The sequence below is a fragment of the Apiospora hydei genome, assembly GCF_038363865.1.
Source record: "Apiospora hydei strain CBS 114990 chromosome Unknown utg000006l_segment0_segment0, whole genome shotgun sequence".
NCBI lineage: Eukaryota > Fungi > Ascomycota > Sordariomycetes > Amphisphaeriales > Apiosporaceae > Apiospora > Apiospora hydei.
Window position 1 is genome coordinate 1,269,725 of NW_027117365.1, and position 24,512 is coordinate 1,294,236.

At 54.5% G+C, this 24,512-nt stretch overlaps 5 protein-coding genes across 5 annotated transcripts; 3 read left to right on the forward strand and 2 right to left on the reverse strand.

Annotated features, from left to right (window-relative positions):
- Positions 1–54: 54 nt before the first annotated feature.
- On the forward strand, positions 55–498 carry PG997_007612 (uncharacterized protein; the record flags this gene model as incomplete). Its single annotated transcript, XM_066811927.1, has 2 exons — positions 55–280; positions 326–498. The coding sequence occupies 2 exons, from the start codon at positions 55–57 to the stop codon at positions 496–498; spliced, it is 399 nt and encodes a 132-aa protein (XP_066667269.1).
- Positions 499–4,887: 4,389 nt separating this feature from the next.
- PG997_007613 (uncharacterized protein) lies at positions 4,888–7,811 on the forward strand (the record flags this gene model as incomplete). Its single annotated transcript, XM_066811928.1, has 6 exons — positions 4,888–4,928; positions 5,080–5,207; positions 5,270–5,617; positions 5,677–6,500; positions 6,569–7,308; positions 7,376–7,811. The coding sequence occupies 6 exons, from the start codon at positions 4,888–4,890 to the stop codon at positions 7,809–7,811; spliced, it is 2,517 nt and encodes an 838-aa protein (XP_066667270.1).
- Positions 7,812–9,038: 1,227 nt separating this feature from the next.
- PG997_007614 (F-box domain-containing protein) lies at positions 9,039–15,211 on the reverse strand (the record flags this gene model as incomplete). Its single annotated transcript, XM_066811929.1, has 10 exons — positions 9,039–10,186; positions 10,230–11,604; positions 11,645–12,048; positions 12,121–12,525; positions 12,630–12,712; positions 13,175–13,919; positions 14,229–14,418; positions 14,483–14,650; positions 14,809–14,948; positions 14,989–15,211. The coding sequence occupies 10 exons, from the start codon at positions 15,209–15,211 to the stop codon at positions 9,039–9,041; spliced, it is 4,881 nt and encodes a 1,626-aa protein (XP_066667271.1).
- A 1,186-nt stretch (positions 15,212–16,397) lies between these two features.
- On the reverse strand, positions 16,398–17,408 carry PG997_007615 (uncharacterized protein; the record flags this gene model as incomplete). The annotated part of the gene is made up of 2 exons (XM_066811930.1): positions 16,398–16,408; positions 16,685–17,408. The coding sequence occupies 2 exons, from the start codon at positions 17,406–17,408 to the stop codon at positions 16,398–16,400; spliced, it is 735 nt and encodes a 244-aa protein (XP_066667272.1).
- A 1,075-nt stretch (positions 17,409–18,483) lies between these two features.
- On the forward strand, positions 18,484–19,803 carry PG997_007616 (uncharacterized protein; the record flags this gene model as incomplete). The annotated part of the gene is made up of 1 exon (XM_066811931.1): positions 18,484–19,803. One exon carries the CDS (start codon positions 18,484–18,486, stop codon positions 19,801–19,803), a length of 1,320 nt encoding a protein of 439 aa, XP_066667273.1.
- Between the last annotated feature and the right edge of the window lie 4,709 nt (positions 19,804–24,512).

The window sequence follows — 24,512 nt, forward strand, 5'->3', positions numbered from 1 at the left end:
ATGGGGCCAGTCGTGGCATTCCCAGTAGATCCGGGGCCAGGCTTGAACGTAATAATGGAAAACCCAGGCGGTGGAGGCGGAGGTCTTCGACCGCTCGTCAGGACGTCTAAATTGCCATGTGCTCCCGACGTCGTGGCAATAGCGGGCTGCGACGTGGGTGTAATTGACGATGACAAGGACGACGCTGGTGTGAGCAAAGACGACGCCTGCTCAGCTGCGACACTATACCCGGAAACCACACTCGACGAATATGCTACTGCCGCAGGAACTGGAGAGCCCGGTAAGTGAGTTAAAGCTTCTGTGAACGGCCCCGTTATTGTTCCAGGTGCCGCCTCTGTCGGTGCTATTGAACTGTTGAAGAAGGGCCTTCGGTCGAAGCGACCATTGCGCGGGCCTAGAGCCTTGAATGAGTCTTTTGCTTTGCCAATATCAGGGGTCTTCCCTGTGGGATCAACTAACCTTCGGCTGAGTAAACCGCAGGGATACAGAGAGCTGTGAGGCCAAGCAGCGTCTGGTGAACAGTAAACATGGCTTCCACTCAACACCGGCAGGATCTCCGGCCGTTTATTTCACCCTGCACTGCGCTTTCGGGTCGATTGGGAGGCAGAACGTGAACCTTGGACGCACATCTGGGTTCTTCCAAGGCGATGGAAGGAAGCAAGTAGGATTATTCGATAAATCCAATTCTCCCTCAACCCTACTTCAGGCTACTGATAAAAAAAGGTCGAGAAAGCAGACCCGGCGCGACGGAAAAAGGCAGTGCTACCTTCAGCCAAGCCAAGTTCAGCATGCAAGTATTGGGCCGGTAGTTGTGCTGTTTGGGGACGGTGAACCGTGATTGGGACGCGGAGGGATCAATGCCTTTTTTGCGATGTGTGTAGGGGTGAGCATGGGCAGGTCGACGACGTGCCATCTAATAAACCGCCATCATCTTGGACAGGCCCTGTAGATTGAACCGCGGTGATCTGGGTCTTAAGATGAGACCGGGGTGCTTTCTTATGAGATGCCTGGCAGTGGGTCGCAGTTCATTTACTTGCATGGTCGGTCTGCAGGCGTAGCAAGTATACAATGCCGCCCAGGCCCATTGAGGGCCCGGGGAGAAACGGTCTCTCGCTGGAAGACCTCCCCCTCCACCAGGTGAGAGGTGCCAAGCGTGCTCGGATGGACCAGTCTAGGGACATAGCGTGCAGCCACCATCTCATCGGCAAGCCATGATGGATAGATCGGGGGCCAGTATGGAGCTCTCTCCACAGGCACGAGAAAAAGAAGAAGAAAGTAGCAGGGTATCACTACCAAGAGCCATCTTTCTTCCGAGCTATCTGTTACTGCTGTTAGTAGCAGCAGAAGTACGGAGTACGGTAGCAGCGATGACATGGTTCTCCAACGGGTTTTCTTGTCAAAATCGCTTCAGCGCTAGGTAGTTCTTCACGAGCTCGGCCCCGGAGCAGGAGCAGTGCGGATGCTCTTCTGGTATGCGCTGGCAACTTTGCAACTTTGCATCATGAAAACCTTTTCATACCGATCGACATTTGTGATGTGATTATCAATGAAGGATGCGAATCAAATGTCGCGGGCGGACTGTACCTGGACACTGTAGGCCGCCCGCGCATGGCAGAACAGGCAAAATCTCATACCGAGCAGAGTTTCGTGCTCGGTCTGTGGTTCCTGGCGATAATGGGCGGCGCAGAAGACGGCAAAGTCGTCCAGTTGAGGTAGGTGGTACTTGTCGCAAATGGCCGATACCACCCCAGCTGACCCGCACACTCGCAGATGCGGTGCGCCGGCAAGTTCGCAGCTTGACCGAAATGACAGGTCTTGCCACTTGGGCACGCGGCATATCGCCGCGATACATGTGTTCAGGAGAGTAGAAGCACCCTGGGGCATGTACCTACCTGACCTTCCATCAGATAGATGCATTGAACTGCTGCAGCTAGCCGTCTTTTATGCTGGCAATGTAGTAATGGTCGACTTCTGATGCGCCGTTTACTGCCATCGTCCCTTAGAATCGCCGAGGAGTACGGGATGTTTCCTATCGAGTACATGCGATGCTCATGCGAACATCACCACAGCGGATGCAAGGACTGAAGCCCTACCCAAAAGCTTCATGAACGAGCAGTGTCTCACGCCACGGGACGCGCCTCACTCAGCTCCGAGGTTAAGGTCAGAGTGGCACGGAGGTTTGAGCACGGTTGCCATAGTTGCTCATATTGATTGAAAGTCAAGGAGGGGACTTCACCAAAAGAAAAGAAAAGAGTAGCTGGGCTTGTACACTACCGAAGCCAGACAGTAGGAGGCAGTGAGAAGGCTAAAATCCCACTTCTGTGAGTGCCGCGATTTCATCACCCTACATCGACACCACACCACATCCGGCAGGGGGGCCATGATTTTCGACTTGTTGAAGACGCAGCATGCCTCGGCCTTCGTCTACTGGGGGATGTACAGCAAAGCCAAAAGCCTGTTACAGCGAAGAAAACAACAAGGCTTGACTAACCCGCCAACTCTCTCAAGACCCAAGGTTTTCCGCTGACAAGCAAACTACAATAATGTGTCGCGCCCAGATGGATTCAACCGCTTGATCAGTAAACCCCATCTGGGAACCCATCTGGGACGTACAAGGATTGGTTACCTACCGAAGGATATTCCACAAGACCCGCGATGAACGTCCGTGATACAACCAGACGGATTCAACATCTGTCAGAAATAGTGGCTGATGGCTCGTCGGTCCCAAAGTGCCGGGTTGGTTGCTTTCTACCGTGGTCCCCATCGATTACCAGCCGGGGTGCGGGGAGACCAGAGTTCAATTGTGCATGCCTACTCTTTCTATAAACTTGATGATAGTCAGATATATCAATTGCAACTTATGGCCAACTGGCGAACTCGAGATGAGTACAGCTCAGTTATCCTATGTTACGGAGATGATGGCTTCCCAGACTTCAAAGTACATAATTTAACGATGCGTCTATGGCCGCGAGGATGCCCCTGGTCTGGCATTGCCCTAAAGGGGAAGAGACCAAGCGAATTATTGGATGGAATTGACCATATTTCGCTTCGCAAGGCACGACGGAAAGGCACTTCCGTCTTTTCAACCCGAATGCCAGAAGCCGCCCATGAGATCTTTACCTAGGTTAACCCTGCAGGCACCCTCCGGCATTTGCGATCGTATGTTGCTTTCGAGTCTGCTGGACACGAGTCCACCGTCCGCAGTCCTCTCGTCATTGCTTAAGTTCCCGCACCCTTGTCGCCCAACTCGAATCAGCATACAGTTTGCGGGGAAGGAGATATGGGGCGTAGCGGCAAAACACACCTCAGAGGTATTTATCCAGAGGTCGAATTTGCCGTGTAAATGAAAAAACACCGGAAACGAGGCAACTCGAAGCATGCGCAGAAACTGTTTTAATTGGTCTGAGATTAAGAAGATGGCCCTGCTCCAGGGATGGTCCAGACCAGGTTGTTGACGACAGACAGACAGACAGGGCCAATCTCCTACTGTTTCTCTCCCTACCACTCCCACTCCCCTCTAATCGACCTGGCCACTTTTAAGCCCACGCAAAAAGAGCCCAGCCGAAAAGCAACGAATGCTACCATAGCCGAGCATAGCTTGTGTGACTATGTCTTGCATCGGTCTTAAGATGTTGTTTGCGGGAAAAACAACATATGGTAATCATGAGGGCGATAAGTCCAACATGTCCATAATGACGAGTCTTGCTCAGAGAGACATTGCATGAGGAATCACGACTCGCTGCTACCTCAGTCAAAGGACAGTGCATCAGCTTACACCTTCGAATCAATCGTACGTGAGCACCAGTCTGGCCAGTAGCGTGGCCACCCACCTAACCCGTCAGTTCAACGTGTAATTCTAATTCTCGCTAACCCAGCCAGCCCACCCGACTGGCGACAGTGGGATGAGCATCATGTGCACCCCTGTGCTTGGCCCTGGCTGCTGGTCGCCCCAGCAGACCCTGGAGACAGGAAAGGTGGGAAAAGGAAAGTCGTGGCAGTGAGTGCCAGCAGCCAGGACAACCAGCAGCCAGCAGCCAGCAGCCAGCATAGACACACCTACGCAGACAGACAAGCATGCGCCGCCGGGCCTGTTAATGTTAATCTCCCGCCGAAGGAGTCGAGCCCATGACTCCTAGACACGACCTAAGGTTAAACTTATTAGTCAGTAAGACCCTGGTCGGCTGCCCGCTGCGCTATGGACATATTGAACAAGGTCTTGTCTTGGTGTGTCCGCACTGCAAGGAGGGAAGCCGTCCAGTCTGCAGCAGTCGGGTCGTAGACTCGTAGTGGGTGGGCCAGGTACTGAAGGTACTGTACTAGTACTGTAGCCACTGGGAAGGAACCTGAACAGCGAGAAACCCAGAATCAAATAGGCCCCAAGTGCCCCCCCCTGCGGCCCTGCCCCGGAACACCCCCACAAAAAGGAAACTCTACGCTAGGCTGGGCACGTTTGTTGTCCGCCCGCTGAAGAGCCGATGGCAGCATGGCACCGAGAAAGTGACTGCGCAAGGACTTATCTCTCCCCAACTGTACCTGCTCGATCGATTTTGTCTCCGTTGTTTTTACCCTCCGCCTCCGGTACCAATCTCGCGGGAATACTGTTGTCGCGCTGCCAATTGCGATTGGGCCTGTATTGCAAACCGCCTCAAAGCAACACATCGAAGCTGCTCCGAACTCGAAGAACGCCCCGTCGCGGCTACGATTCTCGACACATACCTTCACATACCTTGGGCACTCATGGAGAGCCCCGTCTAAGCCGACCCCCCCCTCCGATACTTGCTTGTGGCATCTGAGCTGCGAACACTAGCCTCCATGACGCAGTCGACGGCGCACTGGTAACCTCGCGCCTGCGTGTGCCGGCCAGATCTATTCCCTCGACCTGCCACAATGTGTTCGACACGATATGCGCCGTCGCTTCTCGGTGCTTTGTTGGTGTTAGCTGCGAGTACCTTGGTATCCGCTGATCTGGAGGCTCTGTGGCTCGAGCCCTCCCAAAAATGGCATGTGTGCAACGGTTTTCCAACTATGCAAGGGATGCACCGCACCAACCAATGCTAATACAAACTTCCTCGTGTATAGGTACGGCATTGACGGCAACTGGTCCGCAATCGGGCTCTTCGTCGGAGAGCCCGCCCAGCAAGTCGATGTCACGGTGAACACCGCCCTCTCGGAACTATGGGTTGTGGAAAGTACCGGTTGCGATTCGAGTACGTCCAACTTCAACCACTGAATACTGTGGGAATATTTCCTTCTAACGCTGCCGGAATAGCCAATGTCTGCAAAACGTCCCGCGGCAATGTTTTTGACGTCGGCGCATCCCAAAGCTGGGGGTCATTGGGACAATACAAACTCGGGTCGGACAACCTCACAGGAAACGGCGATTATGCCATGGAAACGGTGGTCGTCTACGACAGCGCAACACAACGACAGAACCCGCTTCGGAAACAGGTCGTCGCTGGTATCAACGACACGCAGTATTTCACCGGCTTCTTCGGCCTTGGGATCACGCCGGGGAAATTCGAGGACGCCGTTGTGCTGAGCCCCCTGGCTAACCTGGTCGAGCAAGTGGGCATCGTTCCGAGCCATAGCTACGGCTATACTGCCGGGGCCTACTATGGTGAGTTATTGGCTGGTACACTGCCGGGGCGGACCCTCGTCACTAACGGAGTTGAATAGAGGGAGAATCGGGCACGCCCATTTCCATCACACTGGGGGGCTACGATCAGAACCGATTCGTCCCCCACGCGACGAATTTCAATCTTAACATCGACCAGGAACCCGAAGTTCTAGTCCGAGGGATCAGCGCCCAAGTCACCAATCCGGATGGGGCTCCGACTAAGTGGAGTTCGAACTCGAAGACCCTCCTCGCGTTCAATGAGTCGGTCAAGGCAGTCATTGACACCACAACTCCCTACCTGTGGCTCCCGACCCCTGTATGCGAACATTTTGCTCAGGCACTTGGCCTGAAGTGGAACGAGACTTTCGGCTTGTATATGTACTCCAGCGACGGCATCTTCGACAGCTTCCAACGCCCAGACCTTTCCTTCACTTTTACCCTATCTAGTTCGGACAACCTAGATAACTTCGGTCATCCGCTGGACATTCCTGGAGCTGTCAATATTACTATATCGGCCAATGCGTTTGCCCAGACGCTCCGATTTCCGTTCCACAACCTTTTTAGCTATGGCGATGCAGCTATTCCCTACTTTCCTCTGAAGAGACATGATAATGCTAGCCAAGCCATAATTGGAAGGACGTTTATGCAAGAGGCGTACTTGATCACCAACTACGAGTCAAGCACATTCTCAGTCCACAAGGCGTTATTCCCCGATAATCCACGTCGCAATACGTCCATCGTAACAATTAAGCAAGACAGCTCTAGTCCCTACCCAGGCTCCCCATCGCAGCCGGGAAACAAGCAGGAAGGATTAGGGACACCGCAGATAATTGGAATCGTTGTCGGTGCTTCCTTGGTCGTGATTGCTTCTTTGGTCACGTTGGTCTGTCTCCATAGGAGGAGGAAGCAAATGAGAAATTCCGTATCCGAGGTGGACGACTGGAAAGGTAGCGATACCGCTTCCGAACAGGAGACCCCCAGACTCCTGTCGGAAGAATCTTCTCGAGAATCACCAAGAGATTTTCGTCTAAAAGGGGCAAGAAAACTGATGTGCACGAGGTTGCTGGAAGTACGACTAGGGCAGTCGAGGTGGGCGCTGATATGAATCACGAGCGCTACGAATTGGCCGTCCCTCCGGAACCCGTAGAGTTGGATGCGTCAGATGCTCATTCCATCAACGATACAACCGATTTTGGCTCAGAAGACACGCACAATCTCGGCGCTTATGAGTTTGCACGGATGAAAATGGATAGACAACTGCAAGGGCCCGTCCCGGAATACACACCACCAGCCAGCGGGCTTTCTACGGAAGAAGAGGGCAAAAGCCATCAAGACATAAGTCATGTGGCACACTACCGACCTTCGGATCACCTGAGTACGGACCAAAGCCCGTCCCCGACATCCAGCAGCAACTCTACATATCCTCTACCGTCACCTATGACGTCGCATGGGGGAGACTGGACGGGCCGGATGCCAGATCCCCCTCGCCCATCGCCTTCACGTCGCAAAGCTCGTGGTCTCACAACAACCAGAGCATGCCATATCCGCTACCCTCTCCTATCACGATCGATCATAGATCTTTGGGCCGATCCGACTCATCCGGTGGTGTCTCACCGACTTCTCCCACGGGATTATTATTACAACCGCCTCCACCGGCAACACAGCGTGCTCCGATTGATACTTCAAGAATAGTCTGTCTCGGACCTTTACCAAACAATGTGCGCTTACCGCACCAACGCCCTGTACCACCTCGGCTAGTCGGACACGACGGACACGCCTTCGTAATGCCAACGATACCGTCGGCGGAGGAGTCCCGACGGGAGTCTCGGCGGGGGTCAAACGACACTCTGGGAGTAACTTCACCGTTGAAGAGGACGAACAGGGAGGGCTTCGCGTTGTGGAGGGCGACAATACACGACGAGGATCTTTTGGAGGACTGACACCGCCTTCGGAGCCCGAGGAGGAACCCAGTCCAACCTCGAGCCGCCTTGACGGCCAGGATGAATTCATCCACATACCGCAACCACCTCCACGTTCGGAGAACTTTTCGAACCGCTTGGACCCTCGCGCGGATCTCGTCCACATCCCCACACCACCGGGCGCGCCGTCACCGACCAGAGGGTGCCTCGACGGTGTTGACGTTGTACATATCCCTCAGCCAGCGTCAAGGCGGTATAGCTGGGAGGAGCAATGAAATCCGCCCCAAAACTGCTCATGATGGCCTGATCTGCTTCAGAACTGCAGTCATCCTCTCGCATCCCTCAAACTTGGAACTCCCCGACTCTCTACAAAAGCTGAGCTGCTGCTTGATGCGCCGCCATTATGATTACTACGTGATTTATTATTCCTTTCTCACCCCAGCTCATCTCGACCATATATACAACCTGGGGACCCTTATTTTCTTTTTATTTCCCTTTTTAACTCTTTGGCATAAAACTATACAGCAGCGGTCTAAGGAGTTTCTACATGGCTTTTGTTTCTATTACTGGGAAATGATATCCAACGCTCTTTGGGATGGCTACCTCGCTTGATTTTTGCTTTCCAGGAAAGCCCGCTTTGGTCAATGGAGTGCGAGCAGTGAAGTGGAGATCTACAACATCTCCGTTCTCCGAACACCAACAACAACAATCAAGCTTTGGTTGTACAGACGGACAGACAGGCTGAAAGTGTCCTGCCAAAAATATACGGCGTTGGTGGAATAATGGGCTGCTTTTTACGGACACAAGAAGAGCGGATCCCGCAAGTTGGATACGTGGACGATCGACATCCTTAACTGTGATGGGATGATGGGCTAAAAGGGCCCTAGGAGAAAGAAAACCAACGGGGACTGACAAGACTGCGGCTCACCTAAGAAGGAGAGGGGGAGGGGAGTGAGATGGGTACCATTTACTCTTGCTCTCACAAATGATACGTATATAAGTAAACAAGCAAATAACCAGATAAACAAATAAAAACTTGTCATCATTCTTTGAAGTTCTTCCTCTCGATCAATAATGCCGTGGCATACGCCTACACGATCGGGGAACCCTGTCTAATATCCAGGCTGGCGAGGATGTGCACAGATTGATCCGGTGAGAATCAGGGGGTCCCAAGTGGCTCGACAAAATGATCGCACTCAAATATCCACGATCACGAGATAGACAAATGTCGACTAAGACCATGGTTGGGAGTAAATACCGAATTCAATTAGGCAGTTCTGGCAGGCAAACGATACTAATAGGCTGGCGTATTCTCGCTACGAAACGAAGCAAATTCCTCCAACAACAGCAGCAGGGCACAGGACGAAGAACAAGATTAATCATGAAGCGAAAAACAACAACACAAAACCAAACCCCCTCAGGTTGGTATACATCCCTGTGTATCTCAAAAGAACAAAGCCCTGCCCTTGCCCTTTCCAGCATTGCTTCCCAGAGCTGGAAACTCATCGTCTGGCATGGCACTTGGAAGCAGATTGTCGGCTCTGCTCCTCGGCAAGACTCAGCTCTAGTGCTAATCTCAAGTCCTCGTCCTCTTCATTGGCATCGAAGGTAGCAGGATTAGAAGGCTCAGCCCGCTGGACCAAGGGTGTGTGGCTTGAATTGGGCGAGCTCGAGGTAAATTGCTTGCTCTGCTTCCCTTTGTATAGCATGGGGGCTTCGTAGTCGCCAGAGCTGGTCTCTCGAGGAGACTGGCCTGCATCGTCCCCTCCTTCGAGAAGTGACAGGCGAATAGCTTGCTGTATCTGTAGTTCGTAGTCACTCTCGGACTCGGGCGCCGGGGCGGCTTGGACGCTAGAGCTAGCCGCAGGCGTGCTGAGCCCGGTGATGCTAGGGTCAGGAGTGACGGTGTCCAAACTACCAGTAGTAGAGGTTGTGTCAAAGTCGGCGGCCGAGCCCGTATCACTAGCACTGGTTCGACGCTGCTCGTCGAGCTGGAACGCCTCTTGGGAAACCATCTCTGCATAACGCAGGGCTTCTTCTTCGGTCAGGTCGCCAAGGCCAACGCCAAACCTTGAGCGAAGCCATGCCTCCTCTCGAGCTTTGATTTGCTGCTCAAGTCGCATCTCCTCAGTTTCGGCAGCGATGAAACCTTTGACGCCACCACCAGGCCGCCGGGTGGCCAGACGTCCGTGGACGTCTGCATGGCGTATTCGGCGTTTGCGACCGGAAGGTTGCCCAGATGAGCTATAAGCCCAGTATCGGACGAATGTACCAAACGCCAGGATGCCCCGCAGCATAACCGGGTCCGGATCAAGATAGACTGCGCCAACTGCCGAAAAGCTACTGCTATGGAGGGCGGGATTTGCGTTGATGATATGTCGGGGAACTCGGCCAGTCGAGCGCGCATTCAGTGATCGGAAAGGCTCCAGTGTGGAAGCTAGAGGATCCCAGGCCTGCACAAGGCCATCGCTTCCACCATGAACCAGGTAGAGCGCAGACATGGCAAGAGCAGAAATCTCGGGAGACTCTGTCTGGATGACACGGACAGGTTGCACACCGGCACTAGCATGCGCTTCTCGCATGTTCCACAACATGACCTTTCCGGAGTTCGTACCGACACCAATCATCCGGGCGCCTCTGCCAGGGAGATCTGTTGGGGCCTGTCCAGTGGGGAGTCATTGATCCCTTGATACCATTCGAGGAATCTTGCAGTGGGTCCTCGGACGATGTCATCAGGGCAAACGACGACATGTCCACACTGCTAACAGTGATCTGCGAGTGCTCGCAGCCCTTCATTGAGAATGAGGATTCGCGCCACTCGTCAAGATCTTCCTGCTTCAAGGTTGATGCGGAACTCGACACCCCACTTCCCGAAGTAGACAGCGCCTGTCGTAGCAACGGTGACGCTGATGACGTGGGTGAGGAGGATCTTGGCTTAGCGCCACCGAAGATTGAAGGAGCGGGCGACATCACAGGCGTCTCGCCGGGAGACTCAGCGGCGCCGGGGGTCTGCGGACGACAAGGCGAGTTGCGCACATATCGTGTCATAGAAGGCGCTTCCTCGTCTTCGTAGCCACAGCCAAGGACAAAGATGCCCTCGCCAGAGCCATGCTCATCAGTGCCGGCGAAGTCGACCTCGAGTTTGCGTCGCATGTCCCAGCCATCGCAAACCTTCCGAAAGTGGGCGGGCTTGTACCGTAAAAATCTCTCGATTTCCCGGGCCTCCGCAATCATCTGGTCTTTCTTCAAGTCCATGGCATTGGAAGGAGATCTCGGAGAGTACGCGCCACGAACAGCGTTCTTGCCGGACTCGTCAGGTCGCGCTCGCCGGCGAGTCCCCTCAATCAGCTGCCAATAAGTAGTGCGACCAGCATGCCAGGCACACTTAACGCTGTCCTCTGTTTTGGACTTGACGACAGGAGTCGGAGGTTGCGTCAGATAATACACCTCGCCAAGTGCATTCAGGGCAACTGCCCAAACTCTGGACGCTAATTTCCGCTTCTGGTTGTAGCTCTCGTCTACCTTGATCGCAATGATGGGAACACCGGGACTGAGAACCCAGCGAGCACTGATTTCACTGTTCGAATAGCGAGGGCCTGAAGGATCATGGCCCAGCGCGTACGAGGTAACAATGCCCAGTGTTGAGCCGACCAGAATGCCCACCATTGTGTTCGTCATGGACGGCACGGCGGGCGTTCTGGCGATCCACAGAGAGCTGATTGCTTCCGAAAGCTCGGGAATTTTGGGAATATCGGCATGGGCATCGACCACAGTGGACTCCTGGCCAAGATACCTACCCCTAAACTCACCACTTGGGCGGAAAAAGACACGGCCGCCAGGGAAGCCTTCGCCACCAACGACGCCATAGGGCTGGCTGACATCCATGACATTCGGAAGTACAGCAGGGCCCTCTCCAATGCCATACGGCAGAAACTGAGGTGCTACTTCCTCTAACTGCGCGAACGCAAAAGGATCATCGAGACCCCATTTCTCCACTCTGCCAGTGGTTGGGTCGCTCGCGCTGGTAACACACATATCCGCGGCAGCATGAATAACCCGCGGCGGTTTCTTTCCCGGTGGATGTAAAGGTAGCATGGACGTTCGTTACCATAGATGGCAGTTTTGAGTTGTAGGTCAAAACCGCACTGGCCTTCTTGGTGGAATGACTTGACCGCGACGAAGACCCAATGCCTCCCGAGCTCGACCCAGGCTTGCCTCTAACAAGACTTCGCAGTAGGCGGGTTCGAAGCAGGTACTCACTGCGCCAAGATGCATGAGCAGTGAGTCGTGTGAAATGGCGTACCTCGGAGCGTATGAACTCGGTATCGTCCTGGCCCAAAGGCCCTGTGGTCTGCTCAGGCGCTACCATAGCATCCTGTCCTAGAAAGAAGCGTTGGAAAGCCATCCGCCAGGCATGTGGCGTCGTTATGAGCGTGTAAAATCGCTTCGATACCAGCGCGACGGATGCATGAGAGTCGGGATGCAGGTGAGAGAGGATATGCGTCAGAATTTCTACACGGAGTAGACCATGTCAGTATACCGATGCAAGCAGGACATGGTCTCTTCGGGGAGGGGCTCACGAACCATTGGGGAAATCAGTCAGCTGTGCGCCGTCCGTCTGCGAACCGGCACGCCGAACAACCTTGAAGCCCAAGGCTTGGCGAGGAGTCGCAGGAGTTAAGGCATTCTCGTACTCAGAGATACGATGTCCAGGAGTCTTGGGGTAGTCGGCGACCTGCAAGCCGGCTACATTCAGTCCGCGAAGTCGGTCTTCAAGCTGGGTGGCGCTGACTCCTGGGACGGGCGCATCCGAGCTGCCACCTCGACCTCCGATGCCAGACTGCGGCGAGCGATTGCTTGGGGAGCGGGGCTGCATGTCGTCTGGGACAGCGCCAGCATGGTGAAGCTGAGGAAGGCCATGTTGGTAGGAGGGGTGGGGGGACGGAGAGGCGCTTGTCGGATGAGTCTGGGTGGAAATGTTGGTAGGCCCTAGTTGCATAAAGTAGAGTATATAGGTTCGGAGGGTGGTGGTAGGGTTGACTGTGCAATATCGAATGGCACAGTCACGGTCACAGTCAGTCACGGTCAGTCACAGAGTGCGTGCTGAAAGTATAGAGGGACGAAAAAGACAGCGGTGAGTGTCAGAGGAGCGCTGTCAGGACAGATGGCGACGATGCTGTGTGATCAATTGGACGGTCGAGGTGGGTGGCGGTTGATGCGATGAGGAGAAAAAGGTGGAAGAGAGGCACTTGGTGACGAGGTAGCAAGCAAGCAAGCAGCAGCCAGGTCGCGCCACGAGGTTCAAGCAAAAAGCCTGTGTCAATCAAGCTCTGCAGTGAGTGTGGCCTAATTACGCCTGTAGGCTGTACATGTAGAGCTACCGCTAGAGACTACTTAAGTAAGTAGAGTGGTTTCCGCCATCCAGCTCCAGCTGCAATCCCCGCCAGCTGTACCTAAACTCCGGCTGCGCCCCGTAACCTCCGAACCCAGGCCATCAATGTTGAGCAATATAAGTGAGAAAGAATATGAGAATACTGTTCAGGTGATTTGCTTCCCTTTTCCTTTTAGGTAGCTTGTAACTCCGATTTTCCAGTAGACGTAGGTACGATGCATGACTGAGCCAAATTACAACATATACCTGAACCGCTCTCTGTCTCTGGTATTCGCCCCTTCTCTTCCAGGTGAGCCCACCAAGCCCTGCGCTTCCTCGCGGCCGCCGCGTTCTCTCGCAGCCCCGTCCATCCGCGCGTTCAAGCGCGCGAGATAGAATCGCAGGACCAGCGCAACCATCGCCACGCCCGCCATGCCGCCGGCACATGTCCACATGCCCGGCTCAAAGTAAGGCTCGTCGCCCTTGGGGTACAGGCGCGTGCCGAGCAAGGGCCCGCACTGGCCGACGACCTGCATGAGCGCGAAGCCACCGCCTCGCCGGCCCTCGGATGGCTGGTTGTTGATGTTCCAGGCCACGACGAGGACGACGACGTTGAAGAAGCCGACCGCCGCCGGGTAGATTGCCAGGTAGCGCAGCATCGAGCCCAGTCCCAGCGGGCGCGCGAGTGCGAGCACCAGGTAGCCCGCCGCAGAGGCGAGCGCGTGAGCCACGATGAAAGGCGCCCGCACGCCCAGCTTGTCGGAGAGATGCGCCGTGGCGAGAACCGCCACAAAGGCGATCAGGTAGGGCGGTGCGCTGAGGGCTTGGCTCTCCAGCGCCGTGTGGCCCATCTCTTTGAGTATCGTGGGAAGGAACACTGGCAGTGACGAGTAGGCCATATTCGTCAAGAAGAACATGACTGCCGTCAGCCAGGCTTTGGGATCTAGCAGCACGGACGAGATGGCCTTGAGCTGGCTCTCGGCCCTGTGTTGGCCGGAAGTCCGTGACTGGCCTTTTTCATGTCGGAGACGCAAACTTGCGACCTTTCTCTCGCGCGCGGTGAGGTACCGCGCCGTCTGGGGGAGTCTGGGACGACACTCCAGGCAATTACAGCAACGACAAGAGGTGGACACCCTTCAACGAGGAACAGGACACGCCAGGGCGCAATGGGACCCGATTCGCCGAGTTTTATGATAATCCACGCCAGGGAGGACGAGAAGGTCGTCGCCAGTGGCGCAGCTGTTGTTGCTACCATCAGCCCCTGGTGGGTTCCAACGGGATATAGACACGGCGCAGGCATAGTGGCTGGGCTGCAACTTACCAGCTATAAAGAGTGCGGTCCTATAGGCTAGCTCACTCCTCTTGAAAAAGAAGGACAGGAAAAAGGGGACCCCGGTAAAGGCAGCCTCGCCGATGCCCAAGAGCGTCCGCAGAAAGATCAGGACGGGGTACGAGGTAGCCACCGCCTGCAGCGAAGCTATCACGCCCCACGAAAGCACAATGAGCGACACCTGCAACCGTGGTTAACGTCATCGTGATTGGGTCAGGTGTCAGCATCCGACCGCCCCAACTTACGTATATGTGAGCTGGAATGATCCTCCACAGTAGCGACATCCACTCGAACGCAATGTACGCGACATAGAACGAAGTGAGAGACCACTCATACCACCCAGCTCGAGGAGGGCGGGTTTGCAGGTCGTTCTCCATGCCAGCGATCCTTGCATTGCCGATATCTACATCCCGCTGTGGTCAGCCAGGCTGCCGATTCAACAGGCAGAGACAGAAACAAACGCAGCAGGGGTAATTCCGGTAAGGGAACGCGTACTTGACCTATCTAGGAATGAGAGCATATAGCAAATAGATAGAAAAAGAACGAGTCTGCGATCAAACTTGCGCACTACCGCTTGCTCCTCGTCGGGGGTGTACAGTTGGAAGCTGGCTGCCGTGCTGTCGCTCAACCGTCGACGGGTCGCCGACGCATCAGGGGAAAACTCGTCGTCGTCCTCCTCCTCCCTTGTCATGATCACGGGCGGGTCTGCTTCTGGTACGGTTGCCTAGGTTCTGCAATTCGTACGAGGCACCACTTCCCGACTCGACATCGTGTTGTCCATTGTGGTAATCATCGGCCCAAGGGGTCTCTGCGCCCTTCTCATCGTCCGAAGAAGAGTCGGGGTCGTTGTCGGGTGTCAATTGCGCAGTGGCCCCTGAAGAAGAGGACGGCGACGCCAAGTCGGAGCTGTCCGTATCCAGGTGATGGGACGAAGAGGCGGGCAGCAACGGCACTGGTGCGCCTTCAAAGTCCATGTCGTTCAACAGGTACCCATTAATTGATGGTGCAAGCAATCAGCTAATGCCGCTAGAGAGTCAACCGATCAAGTCTGGTTTTCACTTATAAGTACTTAAGCAGAATTGTAAGGCGATACAATGTAATTGAACGAGGGAAGAAGTGAATTGAAATCGCGTGGGAACAGAGCTGGAGCGGCTGAGAAGCTGTGAAGCATGCATTGTTTGGCAGGCCCTGTACTCCGTACGGAGCACTGCGTCAATCAATCATGCCTACGCCCTCCCTACCTCACCCTACACAGGGCCCGGACGGTGCCGCCTCATTTCCCTCCCGGGGCACGTTGAATTATCGTTGGGTATTGTCAATATCCTTATACCCACCGATTTACATCACCCATGGAGTATGAAACATGAAAGTCACCCATGTCCATTGTTTGGAACTGACGTATTTACTACCTAACCTACATGTAAGTAAGTAAACACCTATGTACGTAGTAGGAAATGCATTGGGTTCAATTAAGCATGCATCCCATCGGACCGCCTCCCATCTTGGCCTGGCACCCGGCTTGCTGTCCGGACAAACCTAGCTAAAATAAGACGCAATTGAGTTTGTCTAGTCGTATCAATCATGATTGAATAAATGTAAATAATAGATAAATATATACTTTCTGCAAGGTACAACACAGCCTCAATCATAAACTCAAGGCGCGCCGTGCCGTTGTGCAGGATGAACGTTATCTATTCATTTTTTTTCTCTCTCTCTCTCTCTTTACAATGGCGCAAAGCAACACAAGAATTGGCTCTGAACTTTAAAAAGGTGGCTATACTCCAAACAGGGAGCTATATCGGCAGGCATATCCACGAAAGAGATCGCCTTACGCATTGATAGCAATGGATATGGGGCTGCCCAGTTTGTATTGTACAGACTTTTTACTTTTTCTTTTTCCAACAACAACGGGCTACGTACACTGCGGCGCCAGAGGTCCTCCAAGAGTCCACGTCTTTTGCTCCGAGTAGGTAGCCCACAGAAATGCCTCCCGGCTTCCACCACGCGCACATACACACGCTCCGCCAACCGCTTTCAACACGGCCTGAACGCCGACCGCCTCATTCAAAAAAGATTAGATAAAAAGGGCACCTGTCGGCCAGGCCCGAGCCAGCAAAAGGTGGGCTCGAGCCCTTGGAAGGCCAGCAGGCGTAATATTGTCTATAGTCCAACTCGCGTTTATTTTCGAGTTAAACCCGTTCGAGAAGTAAAATAACAAGAAAATTCGAGCGATGCCCGAGGGCGCTGCAGTTCCTGGGGGCTTGTGCCATCTACAGCAGGATCAAGCAAACAAGGCCTCCAGGAAGGGTATCGAAAGGTCCGCAACAAAAAAAATAGTAGATAAAAAAGAAAATGGTTTGAAGAGTCAATGGACGGGACGTGCAGGTCGTTTGCAAAATGCGTTGTGGGTCTCATCAGTTCCAGCCGAGCGAGTTTTCGGCGGCGACTGGCGCCGAAATGAAGGCGGTGCGGCCGGGAGTTGTTCATGTCGCTCCTTCGGCTGCCCTGGCTGTCGCGCGTGTTGCTGGGGATGCCGCCGTGACCACCGCCTACGCCACCATAGCCGCCATTGGCACCATTGGCTGTAAAGTCCCGGCTGAGAAGCGCACCACCCATGAGCGCAGGGCTGCCAGCGTGACCTTGGCGCATCTCGGAAGGCGCCGAGACGGAGCTGCTGCGCTGGTGTCGCTGCTTTCTGCGCTTGTACCGGCGCGCAATGATGAACATGGCCGCACCATAGGCACCGGCAACACTGGCTGCTCCAAGAGCGATGGCAGCGGTGGTTCCCTTCTGGGACGAAGACTGCTGAGAGGAAGAGCCGCCATTGCCAAAAGCATCGTTGGGGTTGTTTGGCGGGCCCGAAGGCGGCGAGTTGCCGGTAGAAGTGCCATCGCCGCCAAGAGTAGAGCCATACGCGATGTCGATGGACGGGTTAATGAGGCCAGTCATCTCGGTCACCAACGGGTCTGGGTTCCTGTAAAGCGGCGAGTTGGGGTTTTCGTGGTCCGTTCGAAGCTGCTGGATCATGCTGCTAGGCACATAGGCGACAGCCAGGGTGGTAATGAATCCGAGCTCGGGTGTAGTGTCATACGGCCGAAGGGAATGCATGACGATCTTGCTCTCGTCCACATTCAGGGCATAGCTGAGGGCCTTGGGAACGAGGTAGAACATCTGGGCCGCCGCAACAGGCTCCTCAACAATGAAGGGGTAGTTCAAGGCGTACTTGTATGCAAGTTGAATCAGAGTTGAGCCTTCAGGTTGACTTCCAGGTATAGTACTGGGGGTAATTGCCTTAGGCAGGTATGAAGGAACTCCAGTCGCTGTTGTCTGAGTTCCGCCAGTTGACTGGCGAGTGGTGGAAGGCTGAATGACAATAGACGTGGGTAGCCACGAATTGGTGCCCGTCATGACACCAGTTGCCGGAACACTGGTGAACGTGTTTTTGGTCGACGTGGTGGTCGCAGGAGGCTCAACAAAACTGCTGGAGGGACTTGCGATGGGCACGATCACGGTGGGGGTAGGGGTGGGAGTGGGTGTGGCAATGGGAGTAGACAGCGGCGTGGAAACCGGCGTGGTCACGTTCTGAACAGGAGGCAAAGAACTGACAGGAGTAGCGGACGTCGCAGGAACAGAACCAGAAGCAGAGGGGTGGTAACAGGCTCAGTGCCATTGGTAATTGGGACTGGAACGCTACTGGTAGGAAGTGTAGTGTTTTCTGGCGTCGCAGAGCTCGTCACATTCGGAATGCTGCCACTCTGAGTCGGCGGAAGCGAGGTTGGGATAGGAACGCTTTGGGTCGGTCCAGTGACTGGCGGCGAGCTCGCCGAAGCCGAGCCAGTGCCCGGAGGAGGGCTGGCCGGGATAGTCACGCTATTGCTGCCACTAGCGGTCGGAACACTTGAGCTGGCCGTCGGAACTGTAGGGGAAAAGGGTCAATCCAGTCGAAGTCGGCGTTGCTGCCTCAGTACCGTTGGCGATGGGGGTAGAGGAGGTGGGGGGAAGAATGGCACTGGTGATATCAGAAATGATGCCACCCAAACCACCCGACCCAGTGGAAGTGGGTGCGGCGGAGGAAGCAGCCGATGTCGCGTCAGTGGCGTTGGCGGTAGGGGAGACAGAAGTCACCTGGGGAGCAGCAGAAGACACGGCTGAAGTCACCTGAGTGGCATTGGCAGTAGGCACGGCCGAAGATGCCTCCGTGGCGTTGGCGGTAGGGCCAGGGATAATTGCACTTGTAATGCCAGAAATGATGCCACCCAAGCCACCACCAGATGTCGAAGAGGGCGTGGGCACGGCGGACGAAACAGCCGGAGTCGCATCAGTGGCGTTGGCGGTGGGAACGACCGAAGTTACCTCGGGAGCAGCAGAAGACGCGGCTGGAGTGGCCTCGGTGGCATTGGCGGAAGAGGAAGGAAGAAGGGCACTTGTAAGGCCTCCAATAATACCTCCCAAACCGCCTGACCCAGTGGATGTAGGCGCGGCGGAAGAAACAGCCGTTGTCGCATCAGTGGCATTTGCGGTGGGAACGACTGAAGTCGCCTCGGAAGCGGGAGAGGAGACAGCAGAAGTCACCTCGGGAGCAGCAGAAGACACGGCTGGAGTGGCCTCGGTGGCATTGGCGGAAGAGGAAGGAAGAAGGGCACTTGTAAGGCCTCCAATAATACCTCCCAAACCGCCTGACCCAGTGGATGTAGGCGCGGCGGAAGAAACAGCCGTTGTCGCATCAGTGGCATTTGCGGTGGGAACGACTGAAGTCGCCTCGGAAGCGGGAGAGGAGACAGCAGAAGTCACCTCGGAAGCGGGAGAGGAGGCGGCCGAAGTCAAATCGGTGGCGGCAGAGGAGGCAGCGGAAGTCGCCTCGGTGGCATTGGCGGTGGGAGCGGGAAGAACGGCGCTGGTCACATCAGAGACAATATCGCCCAAGTCGCTCGTCAATCCGGGGAGCAGACCCCCACTGTCAGACGAGGAGGTAGCAGCCGGCGCGCTAGAAGTCGGCGTCACGAAACCAGTGGGCGCAATGACAACTCCGCTGGAGGATGCAGCAACTGTCGGGCTAGCGGCATTAGAGGAACCAGCAGCAGCCGATGAGCCACTGTTAGCAGTCGAGACAGCGGACTCTGCTTCCTTCGTCGATGTGGTTGATCCCAGGCCGATATTCAACAAACCACTCGATGGCAGATCGATGAGGGGAGAACTTCCAGAAGATCCGGCGGCAGAAGATCCAGCAGCAGAAGATCCGGCGGCGCTGGATTCGGTCTTTCCGGACGGGCTTGGCGTAGCGACAACGCCCGTAATCGTCGTCGAGGGCGAGACAAACACGGGGGTGGTAAGAGTAATCGTCTGGCTGTCGCTATCGCCTGAGTTCGATCCAGAGCTGGAAGCGTCGTCCTTTGACGATCCTAGGCCATTTGACAGGCTGGCGATGAGGTCTCCGAGGTTGAGCGACGAGTCCCGTTTCGTGGTGTCCGACTTCTCCGAAGTTGTGCTGTCGGGGGTGGAAGCAGCCGAAGGTGCGCTCGTGATGGTGATGTTGGTGAATTGCCGCTTCACGTGTCGCGGGAAGTAAATCCTTGGCCTATTCGCAGTAGGCTGGCTGGCGCCAGCCAGAGAGGCAGCGGCCACCAGCGTGGCCACTGCTAGTGTGGTGGTATGCATTGTTAACCCCAGCTCGATGCCCAAGTCGTAGTAGCTGCGGTATCTTTCAAGAGGTTATTAGGTTAGGGGTGGGTGCAGTTGTTATGCTAGGGAATTGTCAACCATCCATTCCATCGCAACCACACAGCACTGGGGTACCGACCTTGTCAGGGCGGTTTTGCTGAACGAATGTACTTGACAGAAGTTGTCAACGAGTGAAAGCTACAATTGAGAAGGCGTCGTCAGCATGGATTTCTTGTTGCCAGGCTGAGCCGCTGTAGTGCGCATTGAGGATCCACGGATCGTCGAGTGACAGGCCACCTGGATATTGGCCGTATCACAGAGTTTAGAACCGTACCTTTCATACACGGCTATCGCGTAGATATAAAGTACGTTGTTGGTTTTTTAAAAGAGTGACACGACGAAAAATTCGTCAAGACGTGGTGAAGTCGCTGGAGTATCCTTGACGACTATGTGGTGATGCTTTGGTAGCGATGCATTGGCGTTTACACGGCCTCCGAATGTCCTCGTCGTGGACTCGAGTTGCCTACTCAGTACAAAGAACCTGTACCAAGCGGTGAGAATTGAATGAGACGTCGGCGCCGAGGCAGGTTGTCGTCGAAAGGGGTCACCTTACGATGTCGGCGGAGGAGGTTAAAAGAGGGACGGGAATGAGGCGGACGTGGGTGAAGGAGGAGAGAGCGAAATAAGAGATGCGGGTGACAGTAGAAACAACGGGGGGAAACGAGCAGACAGACCAGTCCGAGAGGGACAGGGGTGACAGACTTTCGACCAGGGGTCTCGCGGTTGGTTGGTTAGACCAAAACGACAGAAATTACCTAGCGCATACGGTACATAATATTCTTAGCGAGTAGACCCCCGTAGGAGCAAGGCACGCCTGCACGTCCAACCTGCCTGGATGGGCAAGCACACAGTATGTACAATGGCCAGGACTCGGAGAGAATCAATCGGGGCAACGACTATGGCCACTCTCAAGTTTCAACCAGTCTATCAGTTCGTCCGATCTGCGAGCATCCGAGTCACCAACATGGCAACGACAGCTCCTTATTCTCGGTATTTTGACACACAGCGCGTCTTTGTTGCTGATTTCCTTGACAACCCCGATCCCAATACGACGGGCACAGGTGTAGTGGTTAGACTTGCTTCCTATACGACAAAACGGTGGGCATGGAAATCGGCACTGTCAGAAAGAGAAGGGAAAAAAAGGCTGCAGAACAAAAGGGCCTGCGCCGCCGCGCTCCGTACTCGAAAAGGGGATAGTGTTGGAGCGTCGGGCCATGCAGCACCAGGACGTTCGTTCCATCGTGCCAACTATCGCTAGGCAGAGGCTGAGTACTTCAGGTTTGAAGGAAAATACCTGAGAACTAGCGTGGGTAGCGCGATGGGCCCCAGGTATCCCGTGTGATTTAAAAAGTCACCGAAGTTAAGGAGCAGTTGATCAAGTTTTGATTCCCCATTTGGATCCTGGGAGCTCCTCGTGGCGCAGGCAAATATTTGTCTGTATGTACTACCCCAAGACAGCAGGCACGCAGGGCATGGCAGGGCGGCGTATTGGCCGATGATCGACCCCCATCTGCAGGTAATTTCCATGAGATGGGCGATGGTGACCTAGGCGCGTCGGCTTAAGGAATAACCTCCATCACCACACCACACGGGATACCACCTACCAGGCGTGTTTTCGTCGGCAGAGCTCGACGGGGGCGCCTCAATAGACGGGATATGCGGAGTGAGGAGCGGCTCGCCCTGTCCCACGGGCGACGAGCCGGAAGCGCATCATTCAGATTTGTGGATTGACAAGTTCATGCCTCGGACGCCATGGCTGTTGGTACCGTAAGCCATCGCCATCGTTGTGTTGCAACCAGAGACATTGGCCACGAGAGAGGTCATGCGACAGCTCGCATTGGTAAAGACGACTGGGTGCCGGTGGTTATCTGACTCCAGCATCCTGTGCGCGTCTTGCTATTCTGCCGTTGCGCTGGGATAGGAAGCTGCCAAGGTTGTGCGCAAATTGTTTTCGCAGCAATAGCGAAAACAAAGAAAGCCGTGTCACTAAACGCAGGCAGGCCACCTCTTGATGTACACACCATCAGCCGAGCCAATGTGTCGATTGCATTGCATTGTTCGTTCGTTGCTAATAATGTGGGTGGAGTAGAAGGCTTGGATGGCGCTGTCTAGGATCCAAATCGAGCAAGACGGCCAAAATGTGGAAGGGCGCGGATACCTGGCCGATACTTGCGCTTCAGCCGGCAGGCCAATAACCCCGAGAGGTAATCTCACAAGTAGACGCGGGCTGCAAGGTTGGAAGGGTCGTGCCTAGTCGTGCCTAGTCGTGACTAGTCGCAGGTGTGTGCCTGATAGAAACGGACAGAAATCTTGACCTGCATGTCGTTCGCTCCCGGGAGCGTTTCTTGATTCGGCAAGGGATCGGCCTAGCGTACGCAATTTAGATTTCAGGTGGCTCTTGCCGGAAATGCAGACCCACACCGCTGTCCCCTGTTAGTGGTCAGTGGCCAATGGCCAGTTCAAGGGTCAATGTTCTGCCCTGCGGTATGGTAGTAATATTGGCCCGACTCCCCACCCCCTCCTCCTCCTCCAGGCGCTGCTCCAGGCTGCTAGGTGCTTGACTAGCAGCTCGAGGCCCTGTACACGTACCGTAGTGCAGGCGGGCAGTGAGCGACTGTTCAAAGTCACAACAATCAATGGATGTTGTTCTCGCGAGGAGGTTGGCAGGATGATTCATCGACGACATGCATGTTTTCTTTTCGACACTCAACAAACCAACAGCTTCGTCAACAACTGCTGGCCCTCATGCTGTAGGTAGTTCTGCCCTGCCGCGTCCGGCAACTGCACGCCTTCTGTCGCAATCTCGTTTTCTCGACCTCCCTGCCTGGACAGGGCCGACATATCCATACTCAAAAAGGAGGCCCAATTTCAACCCCTTCAACGCGCTGTAATGCATTGTCGTGGTCGATACTTGCCAGATACCGTTTCGGGTGATTACTATTATTACTACTACATAAGTAGACGGCACAGTACCATATGCTTCCAGTTGGCAGGATTCTTGGGCATGATGATTACACTGGGAACCCTTCTCCTTTTCCCTGCAGATGCATGGTCGCACGCACACCTGTACAATCCTACCTGAATACAGGCTATGTTGGTGGGCATATGTGCTCTTCGGGGCGGATTGGGCGCCTGTCCAGTCCACAGCCTGTCTGGGACTCTGGGGGACAAGGACTGCTGAGGAGTGATCGCATGGTCTGTGGGCGCCAGCAGCGACGATATTAATATTGAATAGCCTCCCAGTACACACGTACATGGAGAAAACAAGAAGGGAAAAGGTCTAGGTCGTGTCCGATTCTCTCCTAACCGGTAAAGATCGCCCAAAGCTAATCACGGAACATTACTGACAACTGCATACATCAATTGGCAATGACTGGTACGATATAGCCCAACAAGATTGCCCTTTTCTCCTTGGCCCAAGTGTGCCGGCTCCGGCAGTTTATCTCGTCGCATTGTCTTACCGAGATGTCTGTCGGGATGTTGTGATCGTGAACTCCATACGCATCTACATAACCAATGGGAACGCGTGGGTCTCCTTCGCCCAGCAAGTGCCAGCTGAAGCAGGCTATTCAAGATTCGACAGTGCCTGGCCCCGAGTAGCTCGACGCCGGCGCGCTCGAACCGAGCCTCCTCCAAGTCTGTACCTGACTAGCTCAGGTCCGGTCCCGCGATGTTTGGCTGGAGTGCGGGAGAGAGGTCTGTCCTGACCCCCTCTTTCGAGCGATAGCTCCATCTACATTGCGAACGCATCCAAGATACCGCTTGCACAGTTTTATGAGTAGATGGCGTAATGGGATACGGTAGGCGAAGATCTGGTCAACCCGTACCGGATCTTTGTGTGTTTCTTGTTTGAGCGTGCATGTGCCATCGTACATCACAGATTGGTTGTCTGCATAAATGTACCGCATCTTGGTTACTGGAATGATAAGGTCGTCAAAGCATAGGTAGCTCCAACTTTGACCAAGAAGAACACTGAAGGAATTATCGATGGGCTCTGCACAGCTCCACTATCTACCTACCTTGGATTCCATCCTTCATGCCATGCATCCGCCATAGCCTGCATACATGTACCAAATCCCTAGCACTTCCACGAAGGAACTCTACGCGCCGGTCTTCAACAAGACACGTTTGTGGCTCTCTCAATACCTAATCTATCACCACGTTTCGCCATTAGGTCATAGCTCAGCCTATATGTATGTCCCAATGACCAAGTGCCGTTGTGCGTATGTTATTGTTCAACTTGCTTCAGCATATTTGATCAGCAGAAATGGAACTGGTAAAGAACGGGCTTGCAAAGTTGGTCATCGGGTGGCTGTTCAAGATAACATGCTTCGTCTTTAGTGGAAACATACATTGGCCACGATCTAGCATGATGGATGACAGGGACAGAAGGGTATTTCATGTCCCTCCCTACATACTTCACCTAACCATGTCTCTCCCTAGCAGTCCGAGAATGCTTGTTCGTCTGGTTGCTAATAATGATTCTGCGCCATCTCTCGATAGCGCTACCGACCAGTGACTGTAAACTTTGCTGGTTCATCTGGCGTTAAGTGTGCG